Source organism: Camelus dromedarius, chromosome 19, assembly GCF_036321535.1.
Source record: "Camelus dromedarius isolate mCamDro1 chromosome 19, mCamDro1.pat, whole genome shotgun sequence".
In the NCBI taxonomy this organism is placed as follows: Eukaryota; Metazoa; Chordata; class Mammalia; order Artiodactyla; family Camelidae; genus Camelus; species Camelus dromedarius.
The window spans coordinates 30302441-30323653 of NC_087454.1; the positions used below are offsets into that span (position 1 = coordinate 30302441).

The following is a 21213-nucleotide window of genomic DNA, read 5'->3' on the forward strand; positions in this document are numbered from 1 at the left end:
GGACACCTTCAAGAGGGCGCTGTAACTGGGGCAGTGCACCACACTGGGAATACATTGCACAGAGCGCAGGGTTCTGGCTGGGCGCCCGCCTGCCTCCCCAGAGTTGTTTAGTAGTGCTTGATCGATCGGCTTATAAAAACGGGCAGAATGGGTCACATCAGACAGACAGGTTTATTTTTGTTGTTCACATACCAGTTTCAGAAGCGTGATTTTTTTTTTTAAGCAGAAGTCCTAATGGCAACATCACCAACTGTGGGTGAGTTGCCCTTGCACTGAAAGAGCTGGGTAGGGAAGAATGGGACCATTAGCTGGACCATTTGGTTGGTGACTTAACAGTTCTTCATGCGTCTTTGCTTTAAGGATGTGTGAATGCTGTGACCTTTCCATCATGCTTTCTTCTTGTGGCCTTGAGTTTGTTGCAACAAAAGTCATATTCAGCCAAACACACTAAACTTTTTGAAAGAAATTTGTTCTGAAAACTACTTTTTTTTTCCGTTTTAAATTCATTTTTGACCGTGATTTCTCCTGAATGACTGATGATCTGCTGTTTTAATCTAAAATAAGCTGTTTGAGAAACAGATTCACAGACATAGAATACAAACTTGTGGTTGCCAAGGGGGAGAGGGGTGGGAAGGGACAAACTGGGAGTTTGAAATCTGTAGATACTGACAGGCATATGTAGAATAGATGAACAGGATTATACTATATAGCACAGGGAAATATATACAGGATCTTATGGTAGCTCACGGTGAAAAAGAATGCAGCAATGAATATATGTATGTTCACGTATAACTGAAAAATTGTGCTCTACACTGGAAATTGACACAACATTGTAAAATGACTATAACTCAATAAAAAAATGTAAAAAATAAAATAAAATAAGCTGTTTGGCCATGGGATGGTAAAGTGCCCTGGACCAGCAGTCAGAAGACCTGGGTTCTATAAGCCAATAAGTTTATTAAACTTACTGTGATAATCACTTCATGATGTATGTAAATCAAATCATTATGCCATTCACTTTAAACTTATACAGGGCTGTCTATCAATTATATCTCAATAAAACTGGAATAAAAATGATTATATATTATCTGTTCTAAATTATAGAAATGTAATAGAGAACAGAGATTGGTACAGAGTAAGTACTTACTATGGTTAAAATTACATTGATATTATTAATGCATAATATTAATAATGCTTACCTCTGGATAATTGGGCTTAAAAGTAGTTCTTATTTTCTTCTTTATAATTGCTTTTATTTTCTAAATTGTCTAAAATTCCCATGAATAAAGTTTAAATTGTTATTTAAATAAGAGAGAGACAAAAAAAAGAAGACCTGGGTTCTCATCCTGCCACTAACTAACCTGTGACTTTGGCAAACCACTTCCCCTCTCGCCGTCCTCATCCACTAAAGAGTATACTGCTCAAAAATTCAGAGTTGAAATGATTTTTGTTGTCCTTTTCAGCTCTGTGATTCTGGATGACTTACAGCTGTGCTTAAGATTTATGGTGAGAGCAAATGGGGCTTTTTCAGAAGGCAGGCAAGCAAACTTTCACTTAAATGAATGTGTTTCAGAGAAATTTCTTAGGAAGCACCAATGAAGGCTGGTCTCTAAAAAAGGGCTTTGCCCACTGGATTCAAGAGACTGCCAAATAAGAAGGGAAGAGTTTTTTGGGGAAAGGCAGTGTTGTAAGAGGAGAACCTTGGCCAGGATATTTTCTCTCAAGCAAGACATCTGTCTGAAAGAGGAGACCATTCATTCATTCATTATTTATTTATTGAGCACCTACTGTATGGCAGGCACTGAACTAGGTTGTGAGGATCCACCTGTCAACAAGCCAAAGCGCTCATTTTCATGGGACACACAGTCTTGCAGGGGAGACACCGGGATGCGTTAGAGAATGACGCATGGTGGTAATGGCCCTTGGGGAAATAAACAGGATGTGCTTATAGGGAGGCACCCTACTCTGGGTGCAGTAGGCAGGCACCTCTCGTGGGAGGGGGTGTTCACTCCGAGATCTAAGGGATGAGAAAGAGTGGGCTATACAGAGAATTGGGGGAAAGCATTTCTGGAGTTTGGAAAGGTCCTGGTGTGGGACACTAAAAGGAGACAGTGGCAGATGCCCAGAGAGGGACGATGGGGCCCTGGACTCGGGTTTTGTTGGTGGAAATGAAAGGACTGAAAAGATTTGAGATAGACTTTCAAGATGGAAATGACAAGATTTGGTAATGGATTAACGGTGGGGGAGTGAGTGATGAGGGGAAATCAAGGAAAGTGTCAAGGTTTGGGGCTGAAGGGACTGATTGGCTGCTGCCACTTACTGAGATGGGGGACTCTTAAGGAGGAACAGGGTTTTTTGGAGAGATGAATCAAGAACTCTTGTCTTAAATATTGCTGCACTTAAGATACCTTTGTGTCATCCCAAGGGAGAGTCAGATAGGCAGTGGGACACAGAACCTGACACTCAAGACAGAGGTCAAGGCTCACCCTAGCAGTGGGGACAAATTGGTGTCAGTAGGTGGCATCCAGTGTGTGGGGCTGGGAGCTCAGCTTGGGCTGTGTTTCTCTACCTCAGCTGCACATTGGGTTACGTGGTGAGCTTTTAAAAATGACTTTCCCCAGGAACTTCTTCCAGAGATTCTGATTTAATTGAGCTGATGGACATCCATGTTTTTCAAAGCTCCCTAGAGAATTTTTTTTTTTAATTGAAGTAGAGTTGATTTACAATGTTGTGTTAGTTTCAGGTGTACAGCATAGTGATTCAGTTATATACATATATATTCTTTTTCATTATAGGTTATTACAAAAATATTAGCTATAGTTCCTTTGTGTTATATAGTAGGACCTTAATGTTTATCTATTTTATATATAGTAGTTTGTATCTGTAAATCCCAAACTCCTAATTTATCCCTCTCCTACCCCCTATCTCCTTTGGTAAACATAAATTTGTTTTCTGTGTCTGAGTCTCTTTCTGTTTTGTAAATAAGTTCATTTGTATCATTCTTTTAGATTCCACATATGTTAAATATGATATTTGCCTTTCTCTGTCTGACTTACTTCACTTAGTATGATAATCTCTAGGTCCATTCATGTTGCTGCAAATGGCACTATTTCATTCTTTTTTATGGCCGAGTAGTGTTCCATTGTATATATATACCACATCTTCTTTATCCAGTCATCTGTCGATGGATTTTTAGGTTGTTTCTATGTCTTGGCTGTTGTTGATAGTGCTCCTGTGAACATTGGGGTGCGTGTGTCTTTGCGAGTTAGAGTTCCCTCCGGATATATGCCTGGGAGTGGGATTGCTGGATCATAGGGTAAGTCTATTTTTAGCTTTCTAAGGAATCTCCATACTGTTCTCCATAACGGCTACACCAATTTGCATTCCCACCAACAGTGTTGGAGGGTTCCCTTTTCTCCACACCCTCTCCAGCATTTATCATTTGTGGACTTTTTAAGTGATGGCCATTCTGACCGGTGTGAGGTGATACTTCATTGTAGTTTTGATTTGCATTTCTCCCTAGAGAATATTTTTATCCTGTGATGGTGGAAGAGCCATAGCTCAAGGCAGGCAGTGCAGCTGGAAAGGAAGACCCAGCACCGAGCATTTACTAGTCTTAGGTAACACACAGCAATTCTCCATTCTTTATTGCTTTCTCCTGCTTGGAAGATCTGCTCTTTGGCCCTTTAGATGAGATCTCCTTCTCCCTGTCCCAGGGCAGAGCCCCATGTCCTTGATTTAAGTCAGCGTGCCCTTTGTCTTCTGAGTTCTCCGTTTCTGAAGGGAGCGCTCGGGTGCTGAGGATTGAAGTACATCTTCTTTCAGCCCATCATCCGCGTGTTACTCTGATGTGGTTTAGTGGTGGCAGGTATTCGTCACGGTTGAAAGATGAAGACCCCGTTGGGCTTTTGCTCTTCATTCTGCCTTAAGGATTTTGTTGTGGTTGCAGTGGTGGTGGTGAAGGAGCAGCCGTTCTACAAGGGAAAACACGTATGTTTTTTGTGTGTATGCAGCTGCAGAGAGATGTTCCCTGAGTTACTGGAGGATGTCTGTAGATGCTTGGTAGCCGGTCTTTGAAGATCATTTCCAAAAGGTCATTGAGGCTTTTAGAATTTCACCTGCTGTTAAATTTCTCACCCACATCAGTGCTCCTCCAAGGCCTTTATTCTTGCCTATGACCTCCGATTACTGCCCTGTGGCACCGGACTTAGAGAAGACACACATCCATATTCTGAGTTCACATCTTAGACGATCTCCATGAAAACCTAATGAAAGGGCTGTAGAAAGCAGAGGCTAAGCTTATTAAGTTTTCTCATGACCCATGGCCCACAGGAAGTCCCAGGATATAAAGGAACCACACAAAATCATGCAGCTCTCCCCTTAGCCCTCAGGGAGTCTGCCATTCCAAAAATATGGCCTATTAAAAAATAATTTCCAGGGACCATTCCATAAGCTTTCTTGTTAATATTTACAGCTGTATCAACACCACACCAGTGCTTTATTTTTTTTCGGTATGTGTAGGAACAGAATTGGTAGATCTCAGTGTGACAAGTACTGTGTCAAGTACTCATGAAACTCGTAAGACACAGCAAGATGGATTGATTGAAGTTTGTTCAGGGTACTGGGATGAGCTGTTAACTTGGCAATTGAATCCTTGCTGCTGCTTCTTTCTGCCTTGAAAACCAGCCTGACACCTCCCAGGGCTTGGTCCTCAGGGGCCTCACTCAGGCGAGTCCCCCACAGTAGCTGGGTGAGGAAGAGGAGAGAAGCGGGCATGCCAGCATCTGTGCCACAGGATGAGTGGAAAGCCCAGTCCAGGAAGACTCGGACAGCATCCTGGTCCAGCAGCATCCTGGTCCAGGCCTGGCTAGTCAAGAGCTGAGCCCACGAGCTGGTTGTTTTATCTCTGCAGGCCTTGGTCAGTTCATCTATGAGCACCTGACTTGCTGGGGCCTAGGAGCTGTTTTGGGTCATCTCTTCAGGTTCTTTAGATTTCTCAAATCTATTTGGAATCTCAATAAAAAGTCGTAAATGGTGTGGAAAACAACCATGAACAAACAGGAAGTTTCCCCAGTTTTCCTCTGATCATTTTTCTCCACGTCTTAGACCCCCGTTACAGCACATGCCCCGCAATGACACTGGCAGGAAATAAGGTGGTGGGTGCATTTGAGTTAGTGGGCCCAGTTGGAACTTGTTTGGCTGTGGAGACAGCTACACTCATGTTACCAAGCCTTGGCTTCCTGTCTGTTTTCTTTGGGCTGGGTAGGCAATGAAAAAGGAGACAGGAAAATACATTTAGGGGCAAATAAAATAAGGAATTTGTCTTAGGAAGACAGCTTATAGTTGGGAAATTCTAATGTTCAGCTTAACCCTGTCCTGATACATTCCTCCTGTCGCGTACCTAAGTGGGAGATGAGGTGTTCTTGTTGCTTGTAGGACATACATGTCCATTCTAGAAGGCTCTTAGTAATCCTCCTGCAGGATTTTCTCCTGTTACGGATAATACTGTGGATGCCCTTAATTTTTCTTCAGAGGGCAGATTCCTATTCTGCCATCATCTTAAATGGCTCTTCTTTGAATCAGCTTCAGTTGCTTAACATTTTACTAAAATGTTGGGGCAACATACTAAGGCTTCACCAGTACAGACCACAGAATGAGGAATCTGCAGTACATTTCTGACTGGGCAGTAGGCAGGCGTCACTGCCTGTCCCCCACAGCACCACTCTGCTGGAATACACCCAACTCACGTCACACCAAGATTCAGGTGTCTTTCTGTTACCCCTGCACCAAGGCAATACCACCAGACCCTTTGCTAAGAGTGATTTGAAGATATTTTAAAAGTTTTAGTCCCTCAGTTATATTTCAATTTGCATATTTTTTCAATATCTAGAATCTCCTTGGATTTTACACTTGAAGAAACTAGAAGAGAGACCGAGTGGTTTCTTTTTGTTTTGTTTTGTTTTGTTTGGATAATAGGTTCTTACATTCACATGGTAACCCAAAGGGTATTTTTCAGTTTCTCTGACAGAATCCCAGTACTATATTTAAAATAAAAAAGCATCCTCTCTGATTTAACATAGTCTATTAGGTGCTTTCAGGCTTTAGGGTATCACAAAATAACCATGTTCCTCTTGAGGATTTGAATTTCCTTGCCTGTATTTCTGTTGTTTTCCTCTTAAAGGAGTTCTCAATTTGAGTTTTAATTTTTTGAAAAGAGTCTCAGTAAGGTACCGTTGTAACATAAGAAAGAAACAGTCACATGTGGTCATCGTGAAATGCCCCTTTGACAAATGTGTTTGTTTCTGCCCCAAGTCTGGCGCCATGTGTGTCCCATGAACGGACTCTGAACGTCCAGTGGAGGCTTCCTCCTCCATGAAATGAGCAAACACACCCTGGGACATGTTCCTTCACCCTTTCCATCCTCACTGAGAGGCCAGAGGGGGTGTCCAGAGAGTCCCTGTGGGCTCCAGCGTCCTGGCCCCACCACTGATGCTTGGCTCTGAGTCACCCACTGGGCCCCTCAGCTCTCCATTCATAGAACAGAACCAGGGATGCTTGTCACCAGGTGATGCTTATAAAGCCATTTGAAAGGGAAGGCATTATACAGACACTTCACTGTAAATATCAATATTGAAAATTCCTTGGCTTAACTACCCCACCCCCCGTATGTATGTTCACGTATCTATTTAGCATGGTCAATTGTTCAGCTAATTAATATGCTTTTATTTTATGATTTGCTGTTTCCAGGGCACAGACAGAAGCTTGATGACTCTAAACCTAGTTTGTTCTCTGACCGCCTCAGTGATTTAGGGCGCATTCCTCATCCCAGTATGAGAGTAGGTGTCCCGCCTCAGAACCCACGGCCCTCCCTGAACTCTGCACCAAGTCCTTTTAATCCACAAGGACAGAGTCAGATTACAGGTAAGACAGACTCATAGGTTTCACTTGCACAGACTCTGGCAGCCTGGGGGTGAGGGGCTAAGAGATGAGATGTGTTCACTGCAAAACTCCTGGAGCTGGGAAATGGCTTATGATGAAAGAATCGACACTTGAAGATGTTGACCTTCTTCTTTTTTTTTTTTTAAATGAACAACAAATTCCAATATTCAATAATTTGGGGATAAAATTTGGGGGAAGTTTCTGCTGATGCTGTCCTCTGTAGCGATGGCGGTCCGCACACTGGTGAAATGGTAATACCACGCTCTCTGGGAGAATGTTTGTTGTAAGTTTCTATATCGTGTCCAGGTGGTGCAGGGGATAACATCACACCCTCACTATTAAAAAAATTAGTGTTACCGTCTCAGATTTGGGCTTAAATTTATTACATGTATAACTATTTCATTAAGTTTGTTTAAAAATTGCCCAGGGCTAACAGGAAACCTTGATTGGTGGTTATAAGGCCGGGCCAGCGAGTGGCTCATCGGGCAGACAGAATTCCCTTCTGATTCACATTTAGCTCCTGTTCCTCCCGCGACATTTCTCTTTTTGCATTCTAGCGTGCTGCTGGCTTCACCCTTCTTCTTAAAAAAGAATATCAGCCTTGCATTACAGACTAATCATTCACATTTGGTGCGTTAAGACTCCCAACTCTTTTTTTTTTTTCCTCTGCCCCACTTGGGCATAAATAGATCTTACTATAGGACTAGTCTGATTGCTTTTATGTCATGGTGACAAGAGAGTGTGCTAATCATCATAGCTCTTCAATTTGCAGATCGCAAGTATTGAGAGCCGAAAGGAACTCACATGTCATCCAGTTGCTATTGTTGGCAGAGGGGCTAGACCAGAGGGAAAATAACTCAAAACAAAATGTACAGTAAACTCTCAACGTGGACCTTTTCTCAAGGTTGGGTTTTTTTTTTTTTCCTATGGTGGTTAGGTTTTGAGTGTCCTTAATGGTTTATAAACATAACTGTCTATAAATGAAATGACCTACCTTTTCTTCTCTCCTGCCCACTCAGGTGTATGTCTTCTTGGATATTAACTTAGGTTTCTGTGGGTACATGTGTATTAGTCTGAATATATGGGTATGCCTGAGTATATATTTTTTTAAATAATATAGAATTATAAAAATTAAACATCTAAACACTGAAGAGAACCAGATATGTGCATAAGGGGAAAACCTTGGAACTCTGTGAAGAACAGCCATATGTTAGATTTAAATAAACCTCCAAATGTTGAAATGTAGGAATCAGGTTAATGTGCTCACTAGACATGTGTCCTTCCTAAAAACGCAAGGGTGAAAGTCACACTAACTTGTGAATTTGAAGCTTGTAGCTGTAGGTTCAATGGCATTTAAAGTAGTGAACTTTATTTATTTTTTTTTTAATTGAGATACAGTTGATTGACAGTGTCATATTAGTTTCAGGTATACAACACAGTGATTCAAAAAATTTTATAGATTATACTCCATTTATAGTTATCATAAAGTATTTGTTGTGTTCCCTGTGCTATGCAATATATCCTGTAGCTTATATATTTTATACATAGTAGTCTAAGTGTGGGCTTTAGATCATTGATCAAGGCTCATAATAGCTGTGCTTTTGTCTTCGTAGTAATCTTTAGACTCTGTGTGTATAGAAGCATTTGTGTATATATTTATATGTGTGTGTGTGTGTGTGTGTGTGTGTGAATATAAGATTTGTAAGGGTCTTATGGTAACTAGTAAGATAAATACAAGAGAAATATATGTTCTATGTTTTGGCAGCCCCTGGGTTCTTCAAATGTTTGATTTCTATAGTTGAATCCTTAGGCATGAATTATTTTTTGCCAATGACTAAAACCTTTAAAATGGCCTTCGGAACCTGTGTGTTCCTAGATTCACGTAAGAAGATGCTTTTCTCAAGGCTTTGTCCTCAGACCTAAAGATGACACTGTAAAATAGAGCCAGAGGGCACTTTAGCATCTGAAGGGCCCATAGGTGTCATTACCCGAAAGGCTGGTGAAAGTTGTGAGGAGGACCCACATTTGAGCAGCAGCCCCGCCCCAAGATCTGCTCCCACCGGAGGCTCGGAAGGTCAGGCTCCCTGCCTGCAGTTCCGCAGCAAGTGAGTGACAGAGCAGAACGCGGTCTCTGGATTCCTTGTGCAGTGTGGTTTGCCTTACACAGTCCCATGCTGCAGTTCCATCACGATCGTTTAAAAACAATATTTAAATATTTACTGGATATACTCCTAAAAGAGAAAATATAAAATGAGTTTATTTCTGGATTCTGATAACTTTCTGGAATTATGTAACAAGAATATTAGCTCTCCATTTAGCCATTATGACAGCAGTAGAATTGATTTATAGATCAGTCTTCTCTCTCTCTCTCTTTTCTTTTCCCCTCCAACATCCGCAAGGTATTGGGCCCAACAGCTTTTTCCAACTTTGCAGATTCGCACACACATTAGTCCTGCGCCTCCCCACTCTTGGCCACGTGCACTTTCTTTAAATGCCCCTATGTTGTCAGTGAGATAACACAAGTGTCTACCCAGAACCAAGGATGTGCAGAGTTCTGCACCTGAGAACCCAAGAACACCCAGAGTAGCAGCAACTTCAAAGCGAATTGGATGGATTTCTTTTTTTTTCTCCCTGGATTTACTTTCTTCTTTATTTAATACATATGATTTAGAGTGGACCCCACGTAGAGAACTGGGTCTGAGGGAAAGCAGGGGAGAGCAGAAAAGCTCTGTCCTTGAGTTAGAGTCTAACTGAAGAGAGTTATGTTCCCCAGCCCTTGCATGACCGCAGCCTGTGCCCCAGACCATAATGCATACGTCTTCTCTCTGTTCCCTGTCACTTAGGCTGGTCTATCTACTCTGGCCTCTTTCTGTCGATAAGACCCACCCATCCTTCCATCCTTCAAGGTCATTGTTATCTTCCTCAGGAAAGAGTCTTGGAACCTTGGAACTGCCTCTCCATCCTCTAAGCTTTAGTAGAGATTGCCTTATTTAATACCTTCTGTGTATCTGCTTTTGTCCCCACCCCACACTGCTAGATTATAAATTCTTTGACAGAGTTATTCAGGGGATTTATTTTCTTTTGTGCCTAGCACAGTGGTAGCTAGCATCTCATTAAATTCTCAATATATAGACTCACAGACATAGAACACAAACTATGGTTACCAAAGGGGTAAGGGGTTGAGGCAGGGAGGGGAGGGATAAATTAGGAGTTTGGGATTAACATATACACACTACTACATATAAAATAAGTAAACAATGAAGGACCTACTGTCTAGCACAGGGAACTATATTCAATATCTTGTAATAACCTATCATGGAAAAGAATCTGAAAAAGAATACATATACATGTATATGAATACCTGAATCACTTTGCTGTACACCTGAAACTGACACAACATTGTGAATCAACTAGACTTCAATTAAAAAAAAAAGAAAAGTAAAAGATGTTGAATGAATGAGAGTTTAGATGAGAAGAGGTTGTTGCAGGCAGGGCTAGATCTTCATACCATGTTAGTGTTAACCGTTCTTTCAGATTTCCTCTCCCAGGGAGACGTTGCTCCCTTGCGGTGAGCGGTAACAGCGGAAATCACACTTCAGTATTACACTGACACGGCTAAACCTTTTGGTTCCATTTCAGTTTAGGAGCTAACATTTTCGCATGATGACATTTAAATTCTCCTTGTGAGCCTTGCCTATCACAGGTTTTGCAACTTCTTTGCAATATGCCACACCTGCATTTTAGTTCACGTAATCCTTTGGATAAAAGTATTTGTAACAGAAAGGGCCCGGTGACATCTCATTGGCTTGGCTCTCTTATCTCAAGTGCTCACCTCAAAACTGTAGGTCATGATCACAGGTACACGGTCACTGCTGGGTCTGCCCGCTTGCCAGCACAGAAAGCAAGTCAAACTCCCAGAAGAGCGAGATGAAATTAGGAATCATAAACTGAGAAAGTCATCAGCATTTAGTGTTTCATATGAGTGTCTCTCACAGTTCCTAGGGCCGAAGGGCCTGGCCGTGCGGGGGGCCGGCTTCTTCGCGGTGCTGCTCTGACGTGTCCCCCGTCCAAGTCTTTAATGGCCTATGGTCTTTCTGCCTCAAGGGCCAAAGACCTCCCCACAGCTTCCTGTAGCTCCTTTTTGTCTTTCAGACATCTGTTGCCTGTCTCTGGGCGTCGGGAAGCACCTAGTCTGTCACAAATGTCCACTTCTTCTGATTCAGAATGTGGAGGTAGCAGCGGAGCAGAGATACTATGGGAGGAGATATCGCTCTCAATACTCACTGTTTTGAACCTGATGCTCTGTGGATGGGTGAGCGGCATCTAAAAAAAAGAAGCTGACTCAGGCCCTTGGTAGATTGATTGGGAAATTCATCTAACCTTTGGGGTGGCCGTTCTGCTATTCTGTTATTCATTCCCTCAAAAAATATTTACCAAGTGCTTACTGTCTGCCGGGCATTCGTGGAAGTAAACCAGATAGTTACAGTTTCTGCTCACAAGAGGCTGACTTTTTAGTGACCTGTAGTCGGGGACTGGGTCAGTAAACATACACACAAGAGAATTTCAGATCATAAAAGCTTTGGGAAGATGAATTAGGGTAATGAGAGAGAGAGCAGGACAGGGAGGGAAGAAACTAATCTTGTGGGAAGCTGGGACAGGGCTCTTTGAAGAGGTTTGAGAGCCTGTGAGGAACAGCAGGAAAGTCAGGCAAAGGCTGTCAGGGAGCATTGAGTGTGGTGTGTTCAGGGGATGGCAGGGGCAGGGCGGGGAGAGTGGGGTGAACTAGGGGAGCAGGCGGGGGCTCTATTACAGAGAGTCTCCCAGGCCCTGGTGAGCAGCGGGGTTTTGTTCTGGTGGTAGTGGGTGCTATCAAAGGATGTGAAGCAGGAGAATGACATCACCTAATTTTTATGTTTTTTTTAAAATTTTGTTTTTTATTGAGGTATAGTTAATTTACCATGTTAGTTTCAGGTGTCCAGCAAAGCAATTCAGTTACACATATACATATATACATATATTCTTTTCAGATTCTTTTCCATTATAGATTATTACAAGAAATTGAATATAGTTCCCTGTGCTCTACAGTGGGTCCTTGTTTATTGATCTTGTACGTAGTAATGTATATCTGTTAATCCCAAACTCCTAATTTATCCCTCCCCAGCCCTTGCCCCTTCTAATCTCCATGTTCGTAAGAACTCACTCTGGCTGCTGTGGGAAGCGTGGATGGTAAGGGGGCAGTGACAGGAGCAGGCCTATCATTCAGGAAGCTGCTGCTGTCGCCCAGGAGGGAATTCAGGATGGTCACGCTTCTCCTCTTCCTTCAGAACTCAGATCAAGCGCTGGCACCTCCGTAAGGCCTCTTCCCACCCACCCAAGCTGAGTCTAAGGCTCCCACACCACCGTGGCACGTAGTGACAATTATTTTGTGTACACCTCTGTCTTCTCCATCAGACTTTGAACTTTCAAAATCTAGGGCCATGTTCTTTTGGTCTTGGCGTCTTCTGCTGTGCCTGTTGCTTGGTGACTTCTGGTTTGGTGATGAAGGAATTTGGTTGTTGGCTTCTTCAGGAAGTGTGGCCTGGTGTTATCCTCGCCCTGTTATTTTTCCAGTACCTATTTGGCTGGATTACTGTGAGCTGCCACTTACTGACTGTGTGATGTTCTGATGAGGCTGACGTACGCATTTCCCACGACAGCTCTATGAGGTGGGTGGCATTATTGTGAAAACCAGGGGACAGAGGGGCTGAATAACTTGCTCAAGGTCCTGCTGACAACTAGTGAGTCATAAATACAGGAATTAAGGCTAGATCTACATGGCTGGAGGGTCCTACGCTCCTAACCACCCTGCACCCTCGGGAGGCTGAAGTGTACTTCTAACCTGGCCCAGCTTCCTCCCATGTCAGCGCCCAATGACTTTCATCTGTGTAGCCCTTCACCATTTACAAACTAGTTTTACATAAAGTTCTTATTAAAGCCTTAAAACAGTTCTGAAAAGTACGTATTTTACGGATGGAGGAAGTGGACCCTTCAAGAGATGGCTTGCAGAAGTCCTGTTGAGCTAGTGCAGTTGACTGTGAGTTCCAGACCCTTAGCGGGCAGCCAGCCTCGTGGCTGTTGAGTCTGGCCTGTTGCTGACAATCTCAGGGACCTAGGGGACCTATTTCTTTTTCTTTCTCCGCTGGATATTATTTAGGACCCTCAGTGATGATACATTCATCAAAGGGATGCATTAGGAGCATCAGAATTATGGTTTATTTATTTATTTTTAATTTTTTAAAGTGGCAGTTTTAATTAATTTATTTATGGGGGGAGAGATTTTATTTATTTGCTTACTTAATTTTTAATGGAGGTACTGGGGGTCGAACCCAGGACCTTGTGCATGCTAAGCACTTGCTCCACCCCTGAGCTGTACTCTCCCCCTTGAATCATGTTTTAAAATGCAACATAATTGTTTTTGATGAACACATGACAGTTCTGTGAGCCTCTGTTCAAGGTCACCTTTCTAGGGCTGTCTTGAAAAACAACTTGGCAGGCGTCATGTAGCACGAGGACAAGCTTCTCTGCAGTCACCGTGACTGAAGGGAAGTCGTCCCCGCCCAGCTCCAGTCTGACCCTGTGTCCCGGAGGCACACATGCCCCCTTAAGCATCAGGAGGATCTCGGCCAGTTGAGCTTCCGCTGTGTCTGTGTATGGATGTCTGAGCCCTCAATCCTCCGTGCTTGCCCTGAAACATTTACTAGCAAAAGCCTTTCAGAAATAGGGGAGCACAGCTGATAGGTGTCTCAAATGACTGTCCTATTCAAACACTGAGTGGCCATGCGATTCTTTAGTGGGAGTAGAGTTAGGAAGTGAAGTGGCTTGAGTGTGAGAGAGGATGAACCCACAAGGGGCACAATGACTGTCACTGAGCAGGAAGCCTAACTGGGGGCCATCAGTGTGTGAAGAATTGTAGGGGTAGAGGCGTAGTCAAACGAGTTCTCCTGCTTGGTCCTACGCACCCATAGGCATCCTATGTCCTAAGGAACTGAAGTCAAAGGCACCCTCAAAGGCAGGTGGTTGGAAGTACTTCTACTTTGGTGGTGGTTTTCATTTCTGAAGTCACTGCAACATCTTGTCTTCTTCCCTTGAGATCCTTTGGGGAGGATAGCCAAGAAGATGTGCTGCTCCCTGCATACCTGTGAGTAGGAAATCTCTTTGGAGGAGGTTGCTGGTTATAGTCCTTCTGAAAGAAACAGCACAAGTGCTGGGTATGAACACAATTTCACATCTCCTTGACTCTGGCAGCCACCTTATAAGGAAGAGCAGAGTTCAGGTCCAGACCATGCTGGCTTTGAAGGGTAAAGCTCAGTACGACCCCATGAAGGCCTGGCCATCAGCAGGCCATGTTGTTGCCGCAATTGCTGGCAGCATCCACGGATGAGCCCCTTCAAGGTCACTGGGCTTCTGTCAGTTGGAATTCTCTTATTAACTGAAGATGCTCTGGCTTTATTATGCTTTTAGAGAAATGCAGGAGGGGTCATGTTCCAAGAAAAATCAATTTCTTGAGTTCCTAAATCTCATCTTTGTAATTTCCTCCTATCTGGAATAGAAGACGCAGAGTTAATGTCTAATTGTGATAAAGATCTCCATCTCCTACATAATGCCTCACTTCGCCCTTCTCCAAGACTGTCCATTTCTAGCCTGACTTAAGGACTCTGCCCAGAGGAAGTCTTCCAGGTTTCTTTCTCTCATTCTTTTCCAAAGCATCATCTTTCTCTTGTTAGTTTCACATTTAGTTTGAGCTTTACATACATGCATATCATGTGTATATATGTGTACACACATGTATGCATGTCTTCCTCCTTCGCTAGTTGCCTGGGAACCTTTCTCACCCCTTTTTACCTTTTGTAACAGACTCTTAGCAGATGGATCAGAGTAAATGTCTACTCTGAATGAAATATTTAACCTCTGGGGCAAACCCAGGAGAGGGGCGAGTCAGGCCTGCAGTTTGATGAAACGGATGCTCTGGTGGTGTATTTTGATGTTTAATTGTAGATGGGCACCCAGGGCTTCAAACAGAGAGTTGGTGTATATTGTACTATGGGGTATTAATAGCAACAACAATATATTACAGATGTTATCAGTTTAAAAAGTATTTTCATTCCTTTTTTTTTCATTTTAATATATGCAGAAGTATTCCAGGAATAAAGTTGTTTGGCACTATTCCCAGTTAAGTCCATCAGATTCTTTCTGGGGCTTTGTTTATTTTGATAAGGACTTGCTTTTTTGACTGTTTAAAACCAATTGGTTGGAACAGTCTTTAAAGGACAGATTCCTCAGAAGAGTCAGTATTGTGAACTCCATCCAGCTAATAATAAAACTTAGGTTCTAGAACTCTCAGGACTGAAATTAGAAATTGGCCCAGGAAGGTGAGATCTGAAGGTGGTTTTGGGTGGGGAGGGGTAAGGGTGTAGGGAAAAGGGCTAAGAAGAATAGTACACCTTTGGGGCAGTCACCAAGGTGAGTGGTGGGAGAGGAAAATAACTTTGGTTGAGCATCACTGAGGACTCAGGTGAGAACAGAAATACTGGGAAGAGCCAGTCAGCACAGGTGCATGGTTCTCTCCTGCAGTGGTTGCAGTTTGTGAATGGGAGCTGGCCCTGGCGTGATGGATTGTCAGTGGGAAAGACAGCTTCTACAGGACTCGGTAGGACTCGGTACAAGTCAGGGAAACAAGGAAGATATTGAGCTGCTTACCAATGTAGGGGAGTGTTCTGGAGGTTTGGAGCTTAGGGTAGAGGTGGAAGAACTTCTGAAGAGGAGGTGGCTCATCTCGGGACCTTGGAGAATGAGCAGCAGCAACATGGAAGGGTTAGGATGAAGGAGCTGGGGAAATAGGGAAGTAGGTGTCTTACGGAAAGGTTGAGCGTAGATGGGAGTTCTTGGCCATTCTTTAACCAGTCCCCTTGTGACAGATGGAGGCCCCACACCTGGCCCTGTCTTCTCCAGTGCTCCAGCATGACACCACCCCGAGAAAACACAATCCTCTACCTCTGTCTGACCAGGGCAGTAGGAGTCCGCTAGTACTCTGTTCATACAGCCCAAGGTTGTGTTAACTTTTTGCCATCCCATCACACTGTGGCTTGCAGTCCACGAAGAATTCTGCTCTTAGGGCAGGCTTCCCCCGTCCTGTCTTGGAGTTGACCAAGTGCAACCCTGTCCTTTTGTCCTTTGTCAGTTTCATCATGTCTCTTTTATCTCCTCTTTCCATCTTGTAGGGATCTTTTATAGTTATGGTTCTTCATCCAGTGTTTTGGCTGTTCCTCACAACTTTGTCTCCTCTTGAAGCATAGAAAGGTTGCTTCTCATTCTTCAAGACTCTGCTGAAGATGCTGGACATAACCATGACCTGTATCAACGACCACTTTCTGGTGGGCCTCTTAACTATCTTTACTTCCCATTAGAGGGAAGGCATATATCTTGTTGAGGTCAAGATACACAATAGAGGAACTTTCTTCTAATCTCTTGCTCTCACGATCCTAGGAAACAAGTTTTTAGTGAACCCATTCTGCTTTCTGAGAGCCACTGTGGGGATCAAGTGTGTGAAACGTCGATTGTACACAGGCTATTGAAAGTGACCCCTGTGTTCTTAGTGGACTGCAAGCAATGGCTCCAAAAAACTAGTTGGAGTTTAGATTTTACAAATAGCAATGCCATTCTCTGGATAAGATAAATGGGGTAGGAGAATGTAAAAGCACTGTCTACCGTGTAGCAAACTTTGAAGGCATTGTCCTCAAATAATTTAATAACTGTCACATGGAAGAAGAATCCCAGGCAGCGAAGCTAAGATTAGGAGTGAGTGGAGTTACAAGGAGATAAATTTTCCTTAATGTAAGGAAGAACTTGCAGACCCTGCTCTGTCAAATAGAAGCCCTTTGTCTTCCAGTCTCTACACATTCTTGCTGTATTGTGGGGCATAATTCATCTCGGAGCAGAAACTTGAGTTCATTTAAAGCAGTGGGTCTCTCTTTCTTATCTCCTTACCTCTCTTGGGCCTTAATTTCCTCTTAAGCATGTTTGTTCTGCTCGTATTTGAAGATCGTTCTTCTTGATAGGGAAGATTAAATCAAAGTTGTGTTGGGTAATTTTCCTTTCTAACTGTCATCAGTAAAAATTACACCCATTGTTCTCAAACTTTGGCGTATATCAACATCACTGAGGGGGCTCGCTAGACGTGCAGATGTCCAGGCTTTTACCCCTGAACCAGAGGGTATGAGGTGGCGCCTGCCCAGATCACAGCTGCAGGCCCAAGGCCCTTGACCGCGGGCTCACCTTGCGTGCCCGGAGCCAATCTGATCCAGCAGGGGCATCTCGGGAGCCTCATGCCCCAGGTCTGACGCTGTGTGAAGGCAGCTGAGTGCCTCAGGCTGCTTCCTGGTTCTGAGTGCAGCTCCTGGACTCCACCTGTGCGTCCATTTCAGCTGCTGTTTTCCCTACACACCCTTCTCTGTGTGCTGAGTCCTGAGCTGGACTTCTGCCCTGTTTCTATTATGATGCTGTCAGTGGGAGATTTAAAAAAAAAAAAAAGCACTTCTGATTGCATCACCCTGTACTGAAAAACACCCCAGTGACCTTCCACTGCACCTGGGGTAAAGACCAACACCTCCGGTGTGGCCCAGCAGGTTCTGCATGGCCTGCACCCTCCCTGCCTGTTTTCCAGTCTCGTCTCACTCTGGTTTGAACCTTTTGCCTGTCATCCCACCACACTGACTGTCTCAGATCCTCAAGAAAAACCATACTGCTTTCATCCCAGGAGCTTGATACATGCTTCTCGCTCTGCCCAAAGCTTCTTCACCCGCCTGCTTACCTGCTGGACTTCTGCTTGCCCTTCAGTTCTTGGCTTAATCATCATGTCATTACAGAAGCCTTCCCTTGGCCCCGGCACGGCTAGAGTCCCACACTGTACATTCTTACGATGCTAAGTCCATCTCCCTTTTAGCACCTGTCAGAGTTATGTGACTAGTTATTAATGTCAGTTTCTCCTACCAAACTATAAGCTCTGTGAGGGCGGGCAGACTCTGTATTCACCATTAGTGTCCCCGGTACCTGGCACAGTACCCGGGCAGTCATTCCATAAATATTTTTTGAATGAATAAATGGAGGGATGGATGGATGAATGCCTGGGAGCAGTTCTTAGAACCATGGATACTATTATCCATCTGACAGCAGGAATCACCATGCCTGGGGACCTTCTGTAACACCCCAGCTGCTGTATTCTGACCCCCTGGATGTGAATAGCCTGAACTTGACTTTACTGCACCCACTTCAATGCTGTGATTTGAACTAAGGTCACTTTTCCTGGTCAGCACCACATCTCAGCTGTCTTTCAAATGCTGGTCCTGTCTGTCTGTGTCTAGTTCCCTTCCCTCCGCTGACTTTACCACTGAGGTCTGGGACATGCCAAGGCTGAGGCCAGGTTAGGTGTGACGTATGGTACAGCCTCTTGTTTCTTCTGTTAGGCTTTTTCTTTTAAATAAGAAAATGCCTTCTTTTTCTGTAAGACAATTATGAGTCCCATCTGGCCCCAAGTTGGTGATACTGAGAAGGCACTTCTCAGAGCTTGTCTTAACAGCTTAACTTCCTCCCAGTTTTTCTTTTAACTTTTTGTTAGGGGATGTGATGTCTTAGGCTATAGCATCATTTCTCATTCTCTCCCCTGCTATTGTCTCCTCAGATTTACTAAGTCCCTCTTCTCCCATTGTTTGTATTGAAATATAACTTGTCATGCCTGGGGCACCCTGCATAGCATCCGGTTTTATCTAGACTGTTTGCTGCTATTTTTCCTCAAATTTCAGTCTCAAGCTCTGTGCATCGGTTGGCTTGGTCTTCTGCCAAATGCTTCTGGTAGCCACCTTGGTCAGTTTGAGAAAGTCCCTGGTGAGGATGGAAGGGGGGTCAAAATCCTGCCCTTGGTGTCTTCCCTGCTGATGTGAGCCCAGACGCTCAGGGATGGGACATGCCATTTGCCTCACCCACCCCGCCCCTCCCCTCCCTGTCAGCTCCCTTTCCCAGCACCTCCCACCCTGCCATCAGCTCAATGTAGCTTCAGTCATTTCTGTTGTGACTCCTGTCTCCAGAAAAGACTGGGGGTAGGGAGCCCAGTTTTCTGAGTAGTTAGAATCACAGCATTTCATAGAAGGAAAGCATCTTAGAGGAACCCATCCCTTCCCACCTTACACCTGAAAGCAGTTGATGCTCAGAGAAGGCGAATTATTGGTGCAGGAACTGCACAGTTAGTGCTGGAGCCTCCAGTCCAGGGCTCTCCCTGCACTTGGAGGAGCCTGTTTGTTTTAAGAACGTCATGAGAATTAGAAATGAGTGGGAAGGCTTGTTCTAAACATCCAGTCTAGTTAAAAGGGTTATTAGGGAAGACATAGAATTTAACATTTAGCATTTAGTGTAAATGTTTTGAAATGGGAACTAATGGACGTTAGAATGTGAGTGTATTTGCACTGTGAGTGACAGTAATATGACAGAAAGAGCTGAGGACAGGAAATGGTCAATCTGCCTCTTTCCATTAAGATTATTGACTTTATTTGACCCTGGTCCCAATTGAGAGGGATAATCTTCAACTTGTAGACTCTACGCAGTTCATTTTAAATACGCCAGTTTTCTCAAGAAATATTTGGAGCGCTGATGAGCGGCAAGGCAGATGGGGGTACGGGGGGCATGCAGGGCTCTCTGAGTGCCTGGGGATCCCCCAGTACAGCAGGTGCTCACTGGGGACACACTGAGCTTTGGCAGAAATCACTGCCTGTTGTCCTGCGACGTGACCCAGCAGCCTGCCCGCCCCGCAAGCAGGAAGGGCCGTCTGTGGGCTGGTTCAGGCTTGGCCCCTTTTGGCTTGTTTCCTCCTGTCTCTGCCTGAAATTCAGCACCACATCCAGGGTGTGTCCTGTTATGAGTGGTTCTTAGGAAGCCGGCCCTTTCTTTCACACCCACATATGTGTTTGACCAAAGCATTTACCGAAGGGAACCTGTTAATGGCAGCTCCTGAGTTTCCATGTGTGCCTTTCCCTAGGCTTTTATAAAGCTCTCTGCCCACTCTGCTCTCCCCACTCAAACTTCTTTATTGGGAAAAGACTTCAGCCTGTTCTCCCAGAGTCAGTTCTTTGCCATCTGCCTTCTCCTTCCTCTCTTATCATGACCCTAAGTGTTCCGAATTCAAGTGTGCAGACGTGAACTTTAGCTTTTCAGTCACTTGAAAGTCTGGATCCTCTTCGAGCCCGTGACTCTTTACGAACCATTTTCAGAAATGCACGGCGCTGCTTCCTTTTCCCCATACCAGTTATTGAACTTCAGAAGCTCTGGTCCAACTCAGAGGAGAGAGCGTGCTTTCCCCGTGGCCGTGGGTGTAAGTAAGCGGTTGTCTCTGTTGTTGCCGGATGCAGGGGCGGCCTGAGACCTGTGAGCACTTCTTCCTCAGTCAGCATCAATCTTTGAGCCTCTCCTGGATATGTTGCCTCCTGTCCTTTTATGTTTGGGGGTTTCTAGAATGGAAAGCAGATGTGGCCAGTCTCTTAAGGAGCCTCCACTGAAGGGACAGCCCCCTAGAAGGAGATCCTGTAATGTCTGCACTGACATGGTGCTCCTTGGTTCTTATCTATCCTGAGAGAGCTCTTTCAAAAACACAGATGGGTGCTTTGAACGTTGTGAAACTCATTGTTGGTTATCTTCTAGTCTTACTTTCTCTAGCTGCTTGTGTAAGCTTTTTCAGGGCAAGAAATATCTTTTGTTTCTCCTCTGTCCCTCAGACACGGCGCTGCCACCCAGGCATACAGAAGCTGTTCTTCACAGTAAAAATGGGTAATTTGCTGACTCACCAGAATAGCATGTATAACTTCTTCCCCCCCCCAAAAGCCGTGTTAAGGTGGCAGTAATGACTGTTGGTACTTTGTGGGTGAGAAAGGGACAGCTAATTAAGCGCCTTGCCCTCAACTTCGTGAGTTGGGAGAGAAAGTGCAAAGTGTGTGTGGCCCCTGAACTTCCAGTGTTTTTTTATTGTATTTTTTAATTAAAAAATTTTTTTTGTTTTTTTATATAGTTTTTAGAGGTTACTTTCCATTTATAGCTATTACCAAATATTGGCTGTATTTCCCGTGCTGTACAATACATCCTATCTTCCACTCAATAGTTAATTTTCTTATAAGCTTATTGCACAAGTGTGTATGTGTGTGTGTTTTTTAAGTTGTGAATACAAACTTAGTAATTGGGAACAAAGGAGATACAAATAAC

General features: G+C 44.0%; 1 protein-coding gene across 7 annotated transcripts in view; it reads left to right on the forward strand.

Moving 5' to 3' along the window:
* The window catches only part of RUNX2 (RUNX family transcription factor 2), a 300299-nt gene that overhangs the window by 142546 nt on the left and 136540 nt on the right, over window positions 1-21213 (forward strand). For 5 of the 7 annotated variants that reach the window (XM_064476542.1, XM_064476547.1, XM_064476548.1 and 2 more), the window contains exon 6: window positions 6748-6921. The exons of the other annotated variants lie outside the window; for them this stretch is intronic. In XM_064476542.1, the coding sequence (XP_064332612.1) occupies window positions 6748-6921 (174 nt within the window). The remainder of the gene's footprint in view (window positions 1-6747; window positions 6922-21213) is intronic. 7 annotated transcript variants of the gene reach the window in all.